Source organism: Cygnus atratus, chromosome 12 (genome assembly GCF_013377495.2).
Source record: "Cygnus atratus isolate AKBS03 ecotype Queensland, Australia chromosome 12, CAtr_DNAZoo_HiC_assembly, whole genome shotgun sequence".
Classification (NCBI taxonomy): domain Eukaryota; kingdom Metazoa; phylum Chordata; class Aves; order Anseriformes; family Anatidae; genus Cygnus; species Cygnus atratus.
In genome coordinates, this window is record NC_066373.1 from 19449964 (window position 1) to 19471252 (window position 21289).

The window sequence follows — 21289 nt, forward strand, 5'->3', positions numbered from 1 at the left end:
AAGGCAGCCCTCCTGAACAAGGTAGCTATTATGCTTGTGAGTTTGGTAAATGAGTCTCTAAAAATGAATGCTACTTTTAATGAAGTCTGTAAGCCCACACAGAAGTGTCAAAAGAACATTGTGTTCTCCTGTTTGGAGAAATGCCCAAGAGTCCTGTCAAGTTCAGGCTTGTCTAGATAGCAGTGGAAGTGTTTGCTCAGAGCAGTGTTCAGCTGCTCCAGTAGCTCACTCCTGGTGCAGTTTAGATTCATAGCACAATGCACAGTGTGTTAAAGGTGCTAAACATGAGAAACTTTGGACTCATTAAGCAAAAGTGGAAACAATTTTATTTTACATGTTTTGTAATAAGGTAGCTCCTCTGGAACAGGCAGTAACTTCTGGGAAATGGGATGCATTTTCCCCTAGACTTCAGAAATTTTCTTTCATTTCAGTTATATGAAATCTACTTTAAGGCTTCACAGGCTTCAGTTCAGCCTCGCTGAAATCAGACTGTTACTGACGGTTGAACCAGTAATAGCTGACTCAAATTACAATACAAGCGTATTTGAACTGTAGGTGTATAGAGGTTTGATTTTAAATCATATTCTTTTTAGGCAACAAAAGAGAGGGGGAAAATGTTTAAACTTTTCTTGTAGCTGAAACACCAAGGAGAATAGCATTAATGGAGTGAGAGTTATGAAAGTTGTGTTTTTAACACTTGGCTGTGGGAAGAATGCTATCCCATAAAACACAAACACACATTTGAGTTTGCAAGTCAGCAAGCTGCAAGAGGACTAGGATGGATGTGAACATTCAGATTTGTAGAGCTGTATGAACAGTCAGACACTTAAGTACTTGGCCTTACTGTAGTTGGTGAAGATAGTCACTACCACCTTTCTGCCCACGAGCAGTAGTTTATTAGACCAACTATAATAGTTGCAAAAAATGGAAGAGCTTTCAAATGGTTGGGCTAATACTTTTCAGTCTGTGCGACATCTTGTGTTCAGAGAAGGCAGACGTATGCACAGACAAGGACACAGAAGAAGCATCAGCATGGTTTTTGGTGCTTTCTAGTGCTGTATTTTTTAAGAGGATTGATACGGTTAAGTTTCTTTAATACTGTAGAAATCTGCGTTTTAATTTTCTACCCACACAAAGTTACAACAGCAAGGCTAGCCATCTGCATGTAATGTCAACTGTTTGCTCTGCAGGATATCCATCAATGTCCATGTGGCTGAAATGAAAGAAAAGATCAAGACCAAAGAAGAAATCTCAAATGATCACAGACACGGATGTCCCAAAGTAAAATCCCCATCCTCCACATCAGCAGAAGTACATGAACAGCTGCCTGGTAAATTAAAACTTAAACAGAGTCCTAAGAACATCAGCACTGAACCAAATCAAGAAGTGAAAGGGGACAGTAAGCAAAACGATCTTGCATCAAAAACAGGCAAGCAACAGCTGTTACTGAACAAGCCCAAACCAGGTAAAAAGACTGAAGACAAGTCAGAACTAAAATGTAAGCCTAAAGCCTCACAAAATACCTCTGCAACAGAGCCAAAGAAAGATCTGGGGATAGAAGTGAAAATCCATCAAGAAACAATAAAAGCAGAAGATTCCTTGACAGTTACTGGGTCTGAGAAGAGAGAATCTGAGTCTGCATCTTCAGGAGGAAGTGAAAATGATGTAGGCCAATGTGCAGGAATGGTACCGCAGAACACTACGTCATTGGAAGCTAGCAAAGAGCCTTCCACACAGGATGAAGTGGTCATTGGTAGGTTGCTTGTACTTACTTTTGGAAACTTTTACACTTTTATATGGCTACTCATGTGTATTATAGATATAATAGTAGCTGGAGTGGTACTTGCTCTACCACCTGTGTCTTACAGTTCAAGAGCATTTACCTAAACACTACAGATACCTTCAATGATGAAAAGAAGATCAAATATAATTTTTTTCAAACTTCCAGATAATTTTGTCAGGTGATATCTTTTGTTAATGCATAAAGTAAAATGTTAATAATCAAAGTGTCCTGTGATTTTACTGTGTTAAAAAAGCAGGGTTGAGAGTCAGGAGGTGGAATCCTATCCTCAGTTACAGGCCTTTATTCCTCATCTGTAAAAGACTGTTAGCAGTAAAAGCTCCTTACTTGAAGCAATAGAGAGGTTTCGGATGTTTTCAGTACCTCCCTTATGGCTTTCTACAAATGCAAATGTATATATTTTTGTAATCCTATTTTATTCTTTACTTTTTTGATAAGAAGCCAAGTACTTGAGTTTGCATACTCAACTGATTCTCGTTTAAAATGAAGAAATAATTCCATTGTTTCTGGATATTTTACTTTCATTCCACTCTAAAAATAGTAAAAGAATTTCATGTTTAATGTTATCCAGATACTGCAGTGCTTATCCAAATTCCAGTAGAAGAAAAGGTGATGACATGGTAGATGAACAGGAAGCAAAGAGAAAAGATGAGAGAGGGTAGTCCTGTACTGAAGTGCTTTATACTAAAGTTCTGTTTTGAGCATTTTCATGAGTAGCTTACCAGCAGCAGTCTGTGGTTGGCTTGTCTGGGCCCTTGGTATTTTTCCCTTAGAGCCCTACTGCCACAGAAAAGCTGAGTGCTGCAGCAGGGGAAGAGCTGTGTTTGTGTTTTGCATTCCCAGCTCTGCCTCAGCAATTCATCTCTGAGAAACTGGGCTTGCCCCTTCAGGAATAGTGATGCTGAAAGTAAGGGGATATATGATTTGTGGAGCTGTAGGTACCAGGACCACAAAAGACAATTGAGACGTCTCCTTTTACTGACCAACACAACAAGGTGGCATGCATGTCTTGTGGACCAAAAACATTGGTATGAGGAAGCTGAAGTTGCAGTACTATGTGGCAAAATGTCTCAATAACTTGGTTTCCTCCTCTTTAGATGACAGCCCTTCTCCCCCGGCTCCTTTTGAACATCGCATAGTGAGTGTCAAGCAAACAGAAGTGACAACGTGCTACTCAGTGTGTCGTCATGAAGTACTTGGGGGGTAAGTCTCTGTGTCCCTAAAGCTGTACTGCAGGTGGTGGCTAAGTCACAAGCAAATGCAGTTAGATCAAGAACTAGAGAGATCATCTTCAGGTGGCTCCAACGTGCAGCAGCATGGGGAGCGACACATACCAGCTCACTTCTTTACTCTGTGGGTTTGAGTTGAGCAAAAAGTGATTCAAATGTATCTACCTGTTTTTGGTATATCTTATGAATACCTTCTCTTCTATTTTGATATGGTCACGTTCTGTAACATTCTCAGTGCCTTAAGCCTTGTAGGAGTTGGTTGAAACTGAAAGTAGAGCAAGAAAAGAGTAAATTTTATCTAGGATAGTGAAGCAAGGAAAAAGAATGCAAATAGGATGTCAGATCTTTCTATGCCTCTGTTCATCCTCACGGCTTTTTCTGGGCTATGATAGTTTCCCTTGTATCAACCTGCCTGTGGGTTGGTATATAATCTAAGGGCACCTCCAAGTTCTTTAGGTTACTGGTTTCTGCCCCAGTTCGATTTTCAGACTCCTGACAGTGATCTTGGATGACTGTCTTTTGCATTTGTTGTAATAATCCTTGCCACAGCTGGAGTTGAGATAAAAACTTGTAACCCTCAGGCAGACAGATTCAAAGCATTTCAAGTCACCAAAGCCCGCTAGGTCAGGCAGCTTCTAAAGCTCTTTTTTTTTTTTTTTGCCATGCTGAATATTTTGTGAAAGAAAACTAAGGGGAAAAATTATAATTATGTTGCCCTTGCATTTAGTCTTCACTCATGGGAAATCTGCAGCTGCTTCAGCCTTTGTGTGGCTGTATACTTACTTATCTGACAAGAAGCTTTGATTTAACAGGCTAATCCAAGTACGTATATGGCTCAAGTATAAGCCTGATGATGCAATAGCAGGGAAGATGATGTTTAGAAATCATCCCAAGGGACATTAATGTATCTGGGTGACACGGGAGAATTTACAACATGCAAGAAATGCAGCCTGTGGAGTGGCTACGGTTATGGGTGTTAGTCATTTTAAAAGTTATGAGATCAAGACAGAAATATCCTTGTTAATATACCCACTAACACATCACTGAAGGACAGCAAGTGGGTACAGTTACAGAACCGAAAAAGAATATCATCAGGTCATCATACCATTATGAAACGTAGTAATACGAAGGGGGCATAATATTTTAATGTAAGCATTGAACAACTGGCTGGAAAGATAAAACTAATCCTTCATAAGCTGAGAGAAAGAGGAGATTCATGCTGCTGGCCACCTGATTCTGTTCACTTTGTACTGTGCTATTTTTAAATCAATGATAAGAATAGTTTGAAAAGTTTTTTTTCAGTGAGCTGTGTTAATCTGTATTCCAACTTTTGTTTGGTGTCAACAGGGGGCGTTTTGGGCAAGTCCACAAGTGCACGGAAATAGCAACTGGTCTCAATCTGGCAGCCAAAATCATAAAAGTGAAAGGAGCAAAAGAAAAGGTAACCATGTTCCTGTGAACCTAAATGAGCATACTGTTGCTTGTTTTACATGAGCGTATTGCAAACACCTTAGCACTACCTCACTGAATCAGACCATAGAAGTCAACTTCTCATTGCATAGTATCAAATATTGTAAAATCTGTCTTATTAAGTAGTAGCTTGGGCTTTGTTTGACTGTTTGTCATCTCCAGTGTTTGTGATCAAGCCTTTTGTTCACAGGAGGCCTGCGGTACAGCTGCTGTAGGGTTTTAAATAATTATATTTGAATATATTAGAAATTAAGGAGCATATTTGCTCATTTTTTGTTAATTTGTTCCTTTTTCAGGAGGAAGTGAAAAATGAAATTCACATAATGAACCAATTAAATCACGTGAATCTGATCCAGCTTTATGATGCCTTTGAAGCCAAAAATAATATCACTTTGATCATGGAATAGTAAGTTTAAATTATCTCAGAAAGTGCCAGTTTTTGGAGTTTGCTTTGGTCACTAAAAGAAACTGAGAATGATAATTCCAAGGTGTGAAAAAGTCTTGAGTGGCTTCACAGCCTGTGAGAGTAGAAAATACTTATTTTCAAGGTAATTTCTTCAGGTAAAAATATATATATTTGGCAACCTTGTGGTTTAAGCAAGTGCCAAGAAAGGTAGCTATCTTCAAGTGCGCGAACCAAATTACAAGATAGTTAATGAACAGAACTTCACTGTGGTTCATTTTTCATTTTAGTTTAACTTACAGGCCCCCTAACATTGTACCTAGCTACCAAATTCTAAAGAGGTGTTGAGGGTAAGTAAAACCTCAGAGAAAAAGTGAATGTGAGAGACCCAGACAAGAGGAGAAGTGAAGTGTTTCAAGTAGAAATAGAATAGACATGGAGAAAGAAAGAAATTCCTTACATCCATGGTCTGCTCCCATTTGAATAATATGAAGCTTAATAAGCATGCCTTCCCATTTGCAGCATAAAAAAAAAAATCTAAGTCAAATATGGAATTCACAAAAGGGAGATCTAATGATGTATGCCTCCTGGCTTTTCTGTGTAGTTGCATATTGCTTTTCATTTATAAACAAACCGAATTTCCACTACAGAACTAATTGTTAATGGTGTGAAGGAAAAAAGGAAACAAAATGAAATAGCAAATATAAATATAGTACATTTAAAATGTGTATATTACAATTTTTAAAATAGAAAATTAGAATTGTTATGTTGCAGAACCTTGTTGGAGCTATGTTTGATGTAATGTTCTCTTAATTTTTGTGCAGACTTAATTTCAATTGTCAGCTCAAGTAAAGCAGCTTTCAGTTTTAGAAGTTTCATTCATTACACTGTGTAGCTTGAAGAGTTCCTTTCTCTAGGCTTTCTCCAGTTCCCCATCTGGTCTCCAGGTTGTGTGGTCTTGAGTTTGTTTGATTCTCCCTGCACCCACCAAATATTAGCAACAAGTTTTCCAATTTGGAAGGTGCTGTAGATTAATACTTTATCTCACACTCAAAAATAATTTTCCTGAAGTCATTGAGAATACTGATACACTTTTACTGGATGGTAATGTTAGGTCCTGTGCTAAATTAGGACTTAAGTTTCCAACTTGGAAATAAGTTGAGCTAATGAGGAATTTTATCTTTTTTAACACTTCTCTATGTCAAAATTTTAGTCTTGATGGTGGTGAATTATTTGACCGGATCATAGATGAAAACTACCATCTAACAGAGTTGGATGCAATCTTATTTACCAAACAAATCTGTGAAGGAGTCCACTACTTGCACCAGCATTATATTCTCCATTTAGATCTGAAGGTCAGTAGTTCATACTCTTTACTCTTTAGTGTTGCTGTGGTTTGGACCACTACAGTCTCTAATTGCAAGAAGAGAATTATTTCATTGACTTATTTCATTTAAAAAAAAAAAAAGGAAAAAAAAAAAAGACTTCCTTAATTGAGTAGTCACAGTGAATGAAGCTTTAGAGATTCGTATTTTTTCAATGTTTATTTGGTAGCTTGCTTTTGAAGGCAAAACTTCGACTCTGTTTTTACAGAGGAACACAAAAGTTCACAGGAACAAAAGTTAAACTTCTTTATAGATCAAAAACCAAACCATTCGTTAACTCAGTATGCCAGTCAAATCTCTTCCGTAATGGGAATAGAAGGAAAAGAATCATCCTAAAAATTATGACTACTGTCTCTGAGGTTTTTTTACTCTTTTGCTAGATTTGTTTCTCAGACATAAATTTAACTAAAAATACTCTCTTATCTTTTTATAGCCTGAAAACATATTATGTGTAAACCACACAGGAAACCAGATTAAAATTATTGATTTTGGATTAGCAAGGAGGTAAGAGTTCAGTTATGATTTTTTTTTTTTAAATAAACGTGTTTTTGGTAGTTCTTGTTATATTTTTGTGTTTTGGGGTCCCTAAAGTGATTCCGATATGTGAATGAGATCACTGATATGCTTCTGCAGTCATGAGTTTTCTGCTGTGTGCATTAATTATCTAATTACATTTTCAAATAATGTTTCTGTTGGATAAACCTACGCTGCTGTTCTAATTATCTCAAAATGATTCCCCATGTAGAGCTTTTACTCCAGGGACTTCATGAAGGTGCTAGAGACTTCATGACTGCTGAGTTTTGTTGTGCAAGTTCTGGTTGTGGAAATTATCTGCTAAACAAAAATGTTTGAGCCATCCCCCATGAAATGGGAAACCCTTAGAGAAATACAGACTTTTCTTTTACTTTGCTTGCCTTGTTAGAGGAAAGCTGTGGGAGCATGAATCAGTTCCTCTAGAATAGAAAGGAATGAATCCTGTTGGTATAACAATAAAAATGTGTATTTCTTCTCTAAACCCTTTGGGGCTTGTTAAGCCAAAACCTGGTACATACATAGACATACCAATGTGTGCGTATGTATCAAACCCTGTCATCTGTCCAAGGACTCCTTTCTGTTAGAAGTATTTTATGAAAGCAAATGGATATACTGAGGCTAATTTATTTTCATTTTGAGAAGGAGGGTAAAGATGCAAACTTTCACTAAAACAGGATTGAAAACAAAATCTTCGAGGAAATGGAGATGTAAAAGCAATGCTTTAATTGTTTTCTGTCTCTGTACATAGATGTGGCTTCAGCTGCTATATGTGAAACATTACTGGTTATTCCGTGTCTGTACCCTTCACTTTTAAGTAATAAAACAGTATCATTTTCTCTATATATGGATCACTGTTTTACTTGTCACCAAGCTCAAATATAATCCTCTTCAGAGTCCCACCTTAGCAGTTATACTGTGCTCATATCTGTGATATAGACCTTTACCCTGAGGTACAGCTGGGCATATCCCACAAAGCTAATGCTCTTCTAACCCATTTCAATGGAAGCTGGTTTATTTATTTTGTGTTGGACAGTATCTGCTGGAAAGCATCCTGTGGAGCCTGGCAGAGAGTCTTCTATCACTTTCTGGGAGAGGCCTTTGCAGGTTTTATTGCCCTTGGTCTTCCTTTTTATTTTGCTCTGGCAAGGGGATAGCTGATGGTTTATTATAACTGTGGTCACAGCAAAATTCACCAATTTATCCTTTTAAGACCTTAATGCTGTCCTGGTTGTCTGGGTGAGTCTGGATGCTCTGTCCTTTTAGGCATGCCTTGATTTTTACAAATGAGAGGTTTGTTTCCCCAGCCTGCTCTCAGCACTGATGCATGTCTCTTTCTGATAAAGGTACAAGCCTCGTGAAAAACTGAAGGTTAATTTTGGAACTCCAGAGTTCTTGGCTCCTGAAGTAGTGAACTATGAGTTTGTTTCCTTCCCAACAGACATGTGGAGTGTAGGAGTCATCACATACATGTTGTAAGTAAGCCTGTGAGGGATTGTGGTAATGGCACGAAAGGCTCCGCAAGAAGACACCAGTCAAGTGTATCTGCAAAGCAGGAATGCAACAGCCATTGAGTCCATTTGGATGTGACTCCTAATTCATTCTGTTAAAAACAAACAACCCCAAGCCACAGGCTTTTAATATGAAGATATAAGGTGGATATTAAGTCTCTAAACAACAAGTAACCCTTTTGATAAATACATAAATGTATTTACCAACTTATTTAGCAAGTTAAAGTGGGCCAGGTCATGATTACTCAGAGGAGTGCACTAAATCATGTCTAAATTTCCATTTTGATTGCATTCTTGAGGATATAGATTAATTTTCAAATTTGCAGTCTGATTATTTTATTAGCTGGGACTTGGTATGCATCTGCACAGAGGGGTTAATGTCAGATGTTAGGCCACAGGTCATGTCACAAACGAGGGTAAAACATCTCCAATATCTGCATGGTGGCTGTGGAGAGTTTGTCTGTCCAAAATCTGTGGCTTCTGACAAGCTGATTCTATTTGAAAAATTCTCAGAATTTTGCACAGATGCTTTCTGTGAACGAGATAAATTTCTGGTTTAAATTTGTTAGCCAAAAAGCAGCTGAATGAAGGAATAAATTATTGAAACAATAAATCAGGGCTTAGAAACTAACTGAAAACAGGATGCTATTGTTCAGAATTCAGTTTAATTCAGGCCAAACTGGGATATGCACCTTGGTTTAGGAAAGCTCTTGAGCCCTCCTAGCTTTCCTAGCTGGGAATGCACTGAAGTATGTACTTAAATCCCTGCTGAATTATTTTTTTTGGGGGGATCCGTTAACAGTGCTCCCTGACTTAGGCGCTAGACAGTAACAGTAATGATATGATGATGCTTTATTACTTCGAACTATTGGCTTATCTTTAACAGGGATTGAGAACTTGAACCCCCCCATAACTGAAAGCCCTTCCTCATGATAAGCTAGCTACAATTGTAAAGCAGAGGATTCAGGAGAGGAGAAACTCATCTTGCGTATAGCTACTTACCTCCCATTCCACTTTTTTTTCTTTTTTTTTTCTTTTTTTAAGGCTTAGTGGCCTGTCCCCATTCCTGGGAGAAACTGATGCAGAGACAATGAATTATGTAGTCAATTGCAGCTGGGATTTTGATGCAGAAGCATTTGAACAGCTATCAGAGGAAGCGAAAGACTTTATTTCCAGACTACTTGTGAAAGAGAAAAGGTACTTTCCTTCTCTGACCACCTAATAACATGAAGTTCTTCCTAGCTGACTGTTTGAGTTAGTCAACAATGAGAACTTATTATGTGACGTTTTTGTTTGCTCTACCCTCTACTTGTGCTTACTGGGCAGTTTCTCAGTGATTCAGAAGCCCCTGTTTAAAAGGAAGATGTCTATGTACCATGGCTGAGGAATGTTGCCTTTCACAGCAGCATCAACACAGGCAGAACAAAGGAAATCTGGAAGGATTTGCTCTGTAGGAATCTGTCTTTAATATTCCTTCGCTGAGCAAAAGCTATTTCTTTCGTTAAAAAAAAAAAAATCTTGAATGCCACAGAGGATAAATGGAAGCTGCAGATGTGAAAACGTGCATAGTTCTCTTCAAAAGTAGTCTAAATGCATTTGGTAGATATTAGGGAGCATTTGGGACTTAACTCTGCATGTGGCTTCTTATTCTGGGCTACAGTGAAATAAAAAACAATTGTATATATGAAATGCCAAGAGAGTGAGGGTGATGTTGATGTCAGACTATGACTGTGGATGGATGGGGTAAGTGGGTAGAAAGTTTTTTTCTCTTGCTGAGTAGTGATACAAAACTAATCAAAACAGGAAACGATGCACACAATAAAGTAGATTGTGTGTTTGAGGGGAATTCAAAGAAGTGCTTAGAATATTAGTATCTTCGAGGTCACTACCTAAATCAGACAAATCCATTAGCTTACTAATTACATTCTGAACAATTTTTTTCTCAACCTTTTCTGTCTCTCTTCCCCCTGCTGCTTTCCCCCCCCCAAACCTTCCCAAATAAAACTCGTTTCTCTATTACTGTATTTCTCAAAGCTTTTGTATAGGTTTTCAGATTTGGGCCTGCTGATGAATGTCAGCGTATAATCTGTGCTTAGCTTGATCCAAGTTTAGGGTGAACAGACATTTGTGCTTTTTAAATATGAGACACAGAATAAGCCTGCACTATAGGGGTAGATAGACAACAGCAAAAATATTTTTTTGTATGAAGTGATTCTCTCAGCAGTTCTTGATGCATATAACAAAATGATACATAAACTGATGAACCTGTACAGCTGCTGCTTCAAAACACCTCCCCCCCCCCAAAAAAAAAAAAAAAAAAAAGGCACAGCTGAATATTTAAGGACAGGACAATCAACCCACTGCAGACCCCCTGGCAGCTTTTCACACCACTCACTCCTTATGCTGGAGAGTGCAGGATGTCGTTAAGACCCTATGATCTGGGTTGAACAGCATTTCAAGAACTTGCGTGGTTTATTTAAGGCAAAATTCTTTGATCAGTAAGATTGAGGAGCACAAGGCTCTGAGAATGGCAAGAGGGTGGCTGTGTTTACATGTTAGATTTCCTTTCCTGCAGCTGCCGGATGAGTGCAACACAGTGTTTGAAACACGAGTGGTTAAACAATCTGCCTGCCAAAGCCAAGAAGTCCAAGCTTCGCCTGAAGTCCCAGTTGTTGCTGCAGAGTTACATGGCTCAGAGAAAATGGAAGGTAACTAGACTAAGCCTGGAAAATTTATGTCCAGAGGAAAAACAGCTCAGCACAGGCAGGGACATTATCTGCTTCTTTGTATCTTGGCTTACTTTTACTTGTAGGGTTTTTTCTTGTTAACATGAGTTTGGGAAGTCTCCTTCTAATTAGTATTTAAAGTTTTACATCTGATTTCTTTACAAGTGCAGAGGCTTCAAATGCTGTTTAGCTTACTCTGAATGGTTTTTTGTGTTTTTTTGTTTGTTTGTTTTGTTTTCATAATGGAGATATTTGTGCATTGACAACAGTTGCTTTGTTGTGTTGTCACTATAGGGTAGGGGTACAACATAAGGCAGTTTTGTGCCTCCCACTGCAGAGAGTGGAAGAGAAAAAAAAATAGGTTTAAACACATCCAGAGAACTCGTCAGGACCTTTCTGATAAGCCCATACTCTTTCAGAAGCAAATTTTGGCTGAAAAAATGATAGATGAGAATTTCTACTGGAATCTTTATTGGATTGTAAATAATTGATCCTGAAAGGCGAACATTGTAATCTTTTACGAATAAGCAATGGAGGAAATGTGAGGACAACTCAGGTCCATTTCCTTTTCTCCTATCACTGGAGAGCTGTAATTCCTTGTCAAGGAGTTAAACTTGAGACTTACGCTTTCTCCATTCTTGCACTCCAGCTGTTTCTTCTCACACTTTTGCATTTGTGTTTTAAAAATTACATCATCTAAAGACACGAGGACCCTCAGGTCTTTTTCTGCAAAGGTGCTTTTCAGCCAGTCAGCCCTTAGCATGTGCTGGGGCATGGGGTTGTTCCTCTCCAGGTGCGGGACTCCACATTTCCCCTCATTGAACTTGATGAGGTTCCTGTCAGCCCATTCCTCCAGCCTGCTGAGGTCCTTCTGGGTGGCAGTATGACCCTCTGGTGAATCAGCCACTCCACCCAGGTTTCTGTCACCTGCAAGGTTGCTGAGGGAATGCTCTGCCCCATCATCCAGATCATTAATGAAGATGTTAAACAGGACTGGACCCAATATTGACCGCTAGTAACGGGCCTCCAACTAACTTTGTTCCAGTGATGAGAACATTGGGCCTGCCTGTTTGGCCAGTTTTTTATCCACCTCAGATTTTCACCAAGAGTAGCATGTTTCAGCACCTTCATAAAAGTAGGACTTTGCTTCAGCTGGTCACTGTATAACCAGTCTTTAAAATACAGAATACACAGCTGTTATGCACAGCGATGCACACAAGGTGTGGGTGGCTAGAGGTAAATGGATTTTTTTCTGCACTGAAAGAAACTCCATGTCAGCCACAGAAAGTCCTTTACTTCAGTTACACTCACACTTGGACTATTCTGTTTTGTTCACAGAAACATTTTTATGTGGTGGCTGCTGCTAACAGACTGAAGAGATCTCAGAGTATGGCTGTCAAGCTTCCATAAGCTTGTAAGAAGCATCTAGCATTCATGAAGACAGGCATGAAGCCATGGGAGAAGGACTCCGTATCTTCAATAGTTTCTACCCTTTTCTTTTATAACGTAAAGTTTTGCATCTGCCTTTCTCAAATATTGTGTGTTAGCGCTTAGGTTCCTGAAGTGCCTTGGGGCAGAGGCACTGAAATGACTTCTGAAACCGGAAAATACTTTGGTTTGTTTTTACAAGTTTTTAGCTGTACATAGTGATGGAAGAATATGGCAGTTAGTAGGGCTGACTTCTTGCTGAAGGCTTTGGTTCTGCAGAATATTGTTGGTCTGTTTATACCAGAAAACACCTGGGCAGTTTTTCAGTTTCTCACACTAAGCATGGGGTCTCTAAAGGCTTTCTTCACAACTGCCGTACATCATCAATTTCTGAGCACTGCCAGAAGAGTGGCACTTTTTTTTTTTTTTTTTTGCTCAGGTGTCTATTACTTAGGAAAAAAAAAGGATATTGGACATCCTTTTATTCTATAAGTTTTCCATAAAGATTATTTTTTTCTAAAACATAAGGGTGATGATTCAGTACAACTACTCGAGAATTTTTGATTCTTTTTTTTTCCTATTCTCCTTTAAAGAGAAGGTACTGCCTAGTTAGCAAATAAGACGAATCTGGTTTGAAACAATTTAAGTCAATTTGTCCATTACTGTTTTTTCTTATCGTCAACTGAGTTGAGCTGAATTGATTGAACTTTTACTTTGGGGGGAGATAAGGGAAACTGCCACGAATAAAAGTTACCTAATGACTGTTGGTTCTGTACAAAAAGATCTCATGTTGTCCAGAAAAGATTTCCAGACACTTGATTACACATTTAAATTTTATGAGTGCTTTTCATTGGCTGTGACTTAAGTTTTAGTTTGAGGATTTTTTTTCTCCTTTGTGACAATTCTAATGAAGTTTATATGGAAAATGGATATGCTGTGATATGCAAAACACATCTTAATGCTATTCAGTGGCAGAGAAATAGCATATTGCCTGACTTTGCCTTTGGCCCAGCTGGGAGGTTGAAGCCCTTTTTCTCCACTCTGCTCTCAAACATTAAACTTTCTTCACTCTACTTATTTGCAATGTTAAAACTTCTTCCTGATGTATAAAGAGCTGGAGCCACTTACAGTCTTGCAGCTAGAAGTATAATATTTTTTTAAAATTAGACCTATGGTTTCCTTTATTCCTATAATGGTTTCTGCAAAACTCGGTGTGAGCTGAATGAGCTCTTAGTAGTATTAGCTTCTGTTTTTTCTTAAAATTAGCTTTCCAGCAAAGGTGTCAAGCTTCCATTAACTTTATGGACTTTTATATCTCTCGAATTAGCAACAGGGTTGGTTGCTAAGAAAAAAAGAGGATTTCAGGAATGGCTTACCCTTGTCATCTTTTCCACTCTAGTGCTTCTCACTTTTTACTCCTGGATTCTGGGCTTGTGCAGCACTTCCAGAATCAACACAGGGAAAAATGATTAAAATCAAATGAGGTAATCTTGACAATGTATCACCTTCTGTGAAGGCCCACTTTTGTTTATGTTTTTCTTCCACAGTGGTTCTGCATGCTAGATGTGATTATATTTGTTGGTCTGTATATTTCTGAACTAATACTAATAAATTACATTATAATGGAACAGGCCTAATCCTCCTCTTTGTTTTAAAAAATAAAAAAACAGACCTGATAGCATCTTTGAATAGGTCTTAACTACAGAATGCTCATCCACTAGCTTGGGTTCTCTCCAATCCTGAGGAGCCTCTGCCACATATTAGATGAGACTTAATAGGAGATATTTTGTTACAGCTCCTACTCAGTGGGGGGTTGATTAACTTAAGATTTTTCTCTGCCCATCAGGCATTTGTTTGGAGTCCGTTCCCTGAAAAAGTTACTGGTTCATTTCAGGACTCTCATCAGGAATTAATTTGGCTCTTGCTAATTACAGTTGACCAGAAGTTATTTCCTTTTTTTAATGCTTCAATTGCATTGGGAGGCAAAGAAATGAAAGGTAAATGTTTAGTAAGTTTTGATTTTCTACTTAGTGTGCTTCTTCCTCTATTTTTGTAAGAGGGTATAGAGATGTCCTCTGCTGTCTTCTATTTCCTCTCCACTTTCTACAAAGAGAGGCTGCATCTGACCTGTAGAATTGCTACTGAGCTCTTAACAGAAAGAAATCCCTTTTGTACTGCAGAATGATGTTGTTGCAGAGTCTAGGAAGACCGTCTCTGCAGCCTTACGGGATGTTTCACACTGTGAAATTGTGCATTTTGCTTTGGGGTCTACAAAAAGCTAAAATGACACATGGTCTATAGGACATTGGAACAGTGAGTATGAAAAAAAATTGTCTCCATAAACTGAAAGCTAAAGCAGGAATTAACTATCTGTAACCCTGCTGCCATCAGTGTCACCCACGTAAGCAGGGAACATGCACTGTGGTGAGTTTTTGGCAAGCCATTAAAATACTGTTGAGAAGTTCATGTGAGGACAGTGTTTCAAATCTTTATGTTCAGAGAGGAGTTACTTTCCCATGGATTTTGAAATGAGGGTTTATGTTAGTTGATTTCTGTATGCACAAGTCACGTAGAAAACACGAAAGAGAGGGGCAGCAGGCTTGGTTTGACTTTAATTAAAGTTATACTAGCCTTGCACTGCTAGAAGTTGTGATTTTCCTTCAATATAGTATAATAGATGGGATAAAAGTGTAGGACTGCAGAAGTTGCCCCCAAGAACTATGGGGCAGAGTCCTCTCCAGCTGAAGCTTATGCCCCTGAGATGCAAATTACCCACTGCCCTGGCTTTGAAATACTTGTTCCCTAGATATCTTCCACAGCACTGTTCTCTGTCTTTTATTTTGCCTGCCCTCTAAGGGTTTTACATGTGAAAAGCGAGTGCCAAAAACCTGATGGTATAATAAAAAGCTTTTCTCTCTGGTGTCTTTGTTTCTTGGAACAGCTGGGCCCCCCCCTTACATGCACAAGAGACTTCAGTCCCACACAGGTCATAAAAACTAAGTTCAATTCAGTGACAAAAATATTTATTTGACAGTGAAAACACTTTATCAGACTTTAATTTGGCTGTCTGTGCAGTTTAACAAGGCACCATTGGTCCCCTCCCTCTCTTTTCACTGACTACTTCCAGCCTGAGGCTCAAGGTCGTGTAACTTAAAATTTATTCACATTTAACATGGCATTGAAATGTTACCTGCTTCTTGCAGCAAGGAAAACAAAGCTATCTTACTAACTAATGCCACAACTGCTTAAGTACCAGCCTGGCAAGTAATCAAACATGCTTTTTAGAAAAATCATCTGAATACCAATGTCATTTAATAAAAAAAATCCTAAATATTTAAAAACTAGCTCATAAATAATATTAGCTGACTAGCAGCTAGCTGTCACTCATATGCTACTGGAATACTTGTTACAGCAGAGGGGGAATGAAAATTATGAGCAAGCAGCAGCGATATTACAAGGTGGCACAGAACCAGTACCCCTATTGGTCTGTTGTGCCTTAGCAGCATTTTCCAGGATTCTCTTTTTCCATTCTTCATAGTCTTGCTTTGTTTCAGTCTTTGGCTGTTTACATGGCACATCATCATCATCATCATCATCAGATCCTGTGATAAAAAGAGCAAGTCCATGATGGGCCATCAGGGGCAATATGGTGCTGGGAATAACCAGCAAGTGTACATTGATAGGTTTATCTCTGTACAAGGACTATCACTGCATTATCCTAATCCTGTGGTTTGCTCCTCTGCCTGCCTCCCACAAGTCACCTCTTCACTTCTGTGGCTGAATGGAAGAGTTGTACTTAACTCCACTAGGAGTTGTACTTAACTCCACAGTATAAATACCATCGTCCTTCTGCTGTGTTCACTTAGTTCATTTGTTAGGCAGTGGCTTGCAGAATTGTATAAGCTGCTGTCAACTGATTCTTACAGGATAACTGAAATATCAGTAAGCAGTAACAAAGCCCAGAACTCCTCTGGTTTTAGTTCATAGCTAAACGCGACTTACTGTCTTCCTTCTTGCAGTGTTCCGGGTCAGTCTGCAGGCTTTCGGATGTCTCTGCAGCCAGGGGGACATCATCCTCTAAAAAAAGAAATAAAAAAAATGTCATTACATCTGCTTTGTATTACAGATGCCCACAACATGCTGGAGACTGTATACAGATGCACATTCTTCCCTAATCTGATACAGAAACTACCAGCTGCCCTTAGCTGCTTGTCTATGGGGGGGTAACTTCGCTATGGGCAGCTCCATGCCTAGGTAGAGAGTAGTGGCTTTTGGTCTGGGTTCAGGCAGTACGCGCCAGAAAACATCATGTATGAAATATGAAGACAAGTGGAGCAGGGGTACTGGCAGTGGCAGCGTGAGGATGAAAGTCTGGGAAAGGAAAAAAGGAGATAAGTAGGAAGGAACAGAAATACAAGGATGGGAAGTCATGTATTGTGTTTCAATCTTCCTCCACAAAAAGGAGGGAAGAGAGGTGCAAGTCCAACAACAGGTAAGAAAGACTCTCCTCATGTCTGCCTGCTGCATGTGGAGGCCTGGTGTCAGGTAATGGCTGAACTACCACCAGAAGATCAAGGCTTAGATGTGTGTTAACACTGCAGTGGAGGAAAGGAAAACACAGAAGTGTCAGTCAAAGCAACAGAGGTAGCAAAATGTTTATGGTAATTTCCATGTTTTGTTGCTATGTTAACAAGATGCAGAAAGGAGGCAAGGAGGAGGAATCCAAGATATGGGAGAAGCAGGGAATAAATTACTGCAGCAGAGATTTTATGGAGCAGCGAGCATTTGAGAAGAGAGGAAAACAGGTTATTTTTGGCATTGCCACATTGTAAGCTGTTGTGACTTCCCCAGAAGCAAGTCAGTCCCAGACTATGACTGGGAACCGGACTGCAGGAAACATACTGGAATGGTGGGCAGGTTTGACTAGAAGGGAACAGCTGAAAGTGATCAGAATGAAATAACCAGTGGAAAAGGAGAGGGGCATTGTGAGGCCAGGTGATGGGTATGCTGTAGTACGACGGTAAGGCCAAAAACTTACTGCTGAGCTGCTGGCTTATCTTCTCCATTTGATTGCACAGCCGATCAAATATTGCTTTTTTCACCCCAGATGTAGCCAAGATTTTAGTTTTGTCCACTTTTAGCTTCAAGCACCTACAACAGAAAGTTGATTTAACCTTGTAGGAAACTACACTTCAGCAAGTATCACTCAGGTGAGGTGATGTTTACTGTACCAACACTGCCTGTGAGAAAGAAGAAAGGTATGCCAGAGGTTTTTGTCCTTTCTAATCCTTTCCTCACTTAGAAAAAAATTAGCTTAAAAAAAAAAAAAAAGGAAAGAAAAAAGACCCTTACACTACCTGATCAAGACAAATCAGGAAGTGAATCCCATGGTTAGTACAAATTACAAGGGGAAACTATTAGAAAAAGATACTTTACAGGTTTTAAGGGAACCAGGGCAAAATCCTACTACTGTCAAGAGCTGAATGGGACCACTCTCAGAGAACATTTGTCAAGAGCTGTAAAACTATGTGGCACCTGAATTGCTTCCGAAGATTGTTAAAAAGGGAAGATGTGTGTGCAAGCAAATTCTTACAAAGCATTGTCTGAGTCAGGCTCTCCTGACACCTGTCTTCCAAGCTGATACAGGCCTACAGCTAAGACAGATCCATCTCCCAGAGGTTAGAGCCACGGGATGCGTTGGTGTAGGGCTTAGAGCTTCTCATTCTTCTGAATAGCTGCTTCTTGGTGCTCAAACATAAGCCAGCAAGCCCTTCTTGCAACTCTGAGCAGTATTCCACCAAAAGCCATGTACAACTTTTTGCTTTATGCCTAGCTCAAATCTAGTCTGACAAAGGAAAAAAGTTCTCATTAAATCTAAAAATGTTACTATTGTTACACGGGTTAGGCTGAAAAGGAGGGCAAAGTGCAAAAGGGCAAAGTGCAAAACACTAACAGGAGTTCTTCAACTACTGGCATGGATAATATGTCCTAATGGAATTATCCACAGCATCCATCAGACACCAGGGAAGACAGATTTCATTTTTCTAGGACAAAAATCTCAAGATTCTTTTCTGTGTAATTGATACGAATACTTTTGCTTCCTCCTGAAGGCAAATGCAGTGTAGGCTTGTTTGCTAGGCCTGTCTCCAGCTCCAGGAGTAAAGAAAGCAGGGTGTGCTAGGAAAGAGCCTTCTGACTATTCAGGCATGCTGAAAAAAATCAGCTGCTTACACTGTAGGCACTATTTCTGTTGATGTCTCACCAGGTATTTAAGCCCATAGAAGATCCCTCAAGCTGTACTCACTTGCATGCAGTGAATAATGCAGCTGTTGTAAACAGCGGTTTTGAGAAATCAAGGTCCATTTGCTGTGCTTCGGGGAGGCTGGATTCGTACCTAAAAAACGACAATAATTGTATAATGCATTCTCCACAAATGAAGCCCTTGAGACTAATTTGTCACATGGCACTCAGCAGTTGAACAGGTCTCATATTGGATCACTTGGTCCTTTGTAACTTAGTCAAGCACAAACAGCTGTTGCTGGCTGAGTAGAGCAAAACAGGGAAAAGAAGGGAGTGGGGATCACCTCTTCTATTTGAATTAAAGGTATTTCGAATTAGGGGTTGGAATCAAAGCACGTCAGTGAAATCTGATGTTCCCCATCTACATCTGCTTTTATCTCTACATTACATGTAAAAATTGTATTAAGATACTTTACATAAATCCATCCTACTATATGGGGTAGAATTATAGTTTCCTTAATAGTTATTTATTATAGTTTCTATAATACCTATTTAAGCCTTCATCTGTGCAATATATGGCAGATGACTTCTGGATGTTCAGCACTGTGAAGAATTTAATTTTTTACCGTCCACCTGTCCCCTGTCCACAGGCTATTTGTTTTAGTTTGTATTAAGCACCCAGAAGCATACACAGGTCTTTGTTCCCTGTCCTGCAACTCAATACTTTGAATCCCTGACAGTTTTTAAACAAGCTAGAAGGGTAACAGCACTCCAGAGCTCTTCAGTGATTGCTCTTGTTAAAAGTAGATGCTACAGAGAGCAAGATTTTAGTTAAATCTGTTGAATCACCATTGAAGTGTTCTACCTAATGTTTTTAGACGTAGAGTAATGTGTGTTTTAAGAGATTTGCTTCTCCAGAAAGGAGGAGTTGTTTCTACTGAGCATTACTTCTAAACTCTGACATAATCATGTGGAAGTGTGATTCTGTGGATAACTACGACTAAATGTCTTATCTTTTTTATATTGTTCTGAGTTGAAGAACTGGGACTCAGACAATGACTTACTAAGATTCACAAGCTAAGTCTTTCTAACACGTTTTTAGAAAGTGGCCTAGATAAGTGGCTAGATTGTCAGTGCTAAGAACTTACCTCACTGGACTCGTCAGTGGGAGATACCTGACCCTTGCAAACAACAAGCTCTTTACACATTTAACAAAGACTCTTACTAGCAATTACTGGTGCGATCTTGAGAGCTTCCTCACCTCTGCAGTATTTTTGAAGCGGTATTTACTGCCTCCGTGCAGCAGAACTGCACCGCCAGGTCTCGTATTCCCAGTCTTGGGTTCACCTCTAGCAAACACTCCAAAGACTTGATGGAGTTCTGGTAGGTCGTCTTGTTCAAACCGGAGAGTTTAATAAAATAGCTCTTTCAAAGATAAAGACAAGCCCCAAGGATTAGCAGAAGACTGGCATCTTATTCAGACAACTGAAATGGGTTAGTAACCACATGCGACTTTAAAGTGAAGTTCAATTGCTATATTAAACAATTTTGTGCAATGAGTGCTGTAAGTTTTCACTGCATACAGGCAGACTAACCAACAAGAATGCCATATCTTCTACGGCCGTATTATTTTTAGACCTTTTCACCCAAAGTGAAGTTTGTCTTTTTTATGTAAGATGACATGACCCTTTTTTCACACAAAAAACCAAAAGTTAAAAACAAAGGTACCCAGGCTCTGGGCAACGTGAAGAGATGACCAATGCTCTCATGCTGCTCCTCAAGGGCCCAGATGCGGCCCAGTTCTCCTCCTCTGCGGACAGACACTGAGGAGCACCTCTCGGATGTTACTTGTCAGCTCAGCGCCACTGAGCTGGGCCTGCAGATGGATGTTTACAGGCGTGGCTGCTGAACGCGGGCTGGATGGGGACTCCCGCACCCCTGCGGGCGTTACGTTTGTCAGCACACGGGCTGGGACTCACGGCGAGGCGAGCGCGGGTCACCACGCGGTGTGCCTGCGGCGCTGCCCCCCGCCTGGCACCTCAGGCAGGGCCCCGGCGGCAGCGCAGCCCGCGGGGGCACCGCGCCCACAGCCGGGGCTCGCTGAGCAGAGCCCGGCCGCGCCCCCCGCCCGTACCTTGTCCAGCGGCCTCTTGGCGGCGCGGGCCGCCAGCTCCAGGCACATCACGGCGCTGCCCGTGGCCGTCGTCTGCGCCATCAGCCCCGGGCACCTCACCTGGGACAGCCGCAGGAACTCCTCGGCCTTCCTGCAACACACGGGGAACCCTCCGTGACCGTGACCGTGCCCGTGCCCGTGCCCGTGCCCGTGCCCGTGCCCGTGACGGCCCCGGCCCCGGCCCCGGCCCCGCACCTGACGACACGGGGCTCGCCCAGGCCCGCCCTGGCCGCCAGCCGCCTCACGGTACCGCGCTCCATGCCGCCGGCCTCCCCGCGCCGCGCCGCACCGCGCCTCACTGGCCGCTTCCCACGCCAATCACCTCGCCGCGAGCCAATGGGCTCGGAGCTGACCGCTTCCTCGGAGCGGGCCAATGGCTAAGCGGAGAAGGG

The 21289-nt window shown here is 40.5% G+C and overlaps 2 protein-coding genes across 3 annotated transcripts in view; one reads left to right on the plus strand and one right to left on the minus strand.

Moving 5' to 3' along the window:
• Positions 1 to 14198, plus strand: part of MYLK3 (myosin light chain kinase 3) — a 40944-nt gene extending 26746 nt beyond the window's left edge. For both annotated transcript variants that reach the window (XM_050713309.1, XM_035543327.2), the window contains 10 exons: positions 1191 to 1753; positions 2899 to 3004; positions 4378 to 4471; positions 4797 to 4906; positions 6117 to 6258; positions 6722 to 6792; positions 8166 to 8294; positions 9375 to 9527; positions 10906 to 11038; positions 12395 to 14198. In XM_050713309.1, coding sequence (XP_050569266.1) covers positions 1191 to 1753; positions 2899 to 3004; positions 4378 to 4471; positions 4797 to 4906; positions 6117 to 6258; positions 6722 to 6792; positions 8166 to 8294; positions 9375 to 9527; positions 10906 to 11038; positions 12395 to 12466 — 1573 coding nt within the window. In that variant the 3' untranslated portion in view covers positions 12467 to 14198. The remainder of the gene's footprint in view (positions 1 to 1190; positions 1754 to 2898; positions 3005 to 4377; positions 4472 to 4796; positions 4907 to 6116; positions 6259 to 6721; positions 6793 to 8165; positions 8295 to 9374; positions 9528 to 10905; positions 11039 to 12394) is intronic.
• A 1292-nt stretch (positions 14199 to 15490) lies between these two features.
• Positions 15491 to 21198, minus strand: ORC6 (origin recognition complex subunit 6). The gene is made up of 7 exons (XM_035543326.2): positions 21093 to 21198; positions 20859 to 20988; positions 19986 to 20149; positions 18789 to 18878; positions 17523 to 17635; positions 16487 to 16561; positions 15491 to 16086 (listed from the first exon to the last, which is right to left on the minus strand). The coding sequence occupies exons 1-7, from the start codon at positions 21155 to 21157 to the stop codon at positions 15914 to 15916; spliced, it is 810 nt and encodes a 269-aa protein (XP_035399219.1). The 5' UTR covers positions 21158 to 21198; the 3' UTR covers positions 15491 to 15913.
• Between the last annotated feature and the right edge of the window lie 91 nt (positions 21199 to 21289).

Coding starts and splice junctions, on each gene's coding strand:
- ORC6 (XM_035543326.2), bottom strand. CDS start 21,157: ATGGAGCGCGGTACCGTGAGGCGGCTGGCGGCCAGGGCGGGCCTGGGC. Junction 20,150..20,858: donor CCAAGAGGCCGCTGGACAAG/GTACGGGCGGGG, acceptor TATCTTTGAAAG/AGCTATTTTATTAAACTCTC. Junction 16,562..17,522: donor GATAAGCCAGCAGCTCAGCA/GTAAGTTTTTGG, acceptor TTCTTTTTTTAG/AGGATGATGTCCCCCTGGCT.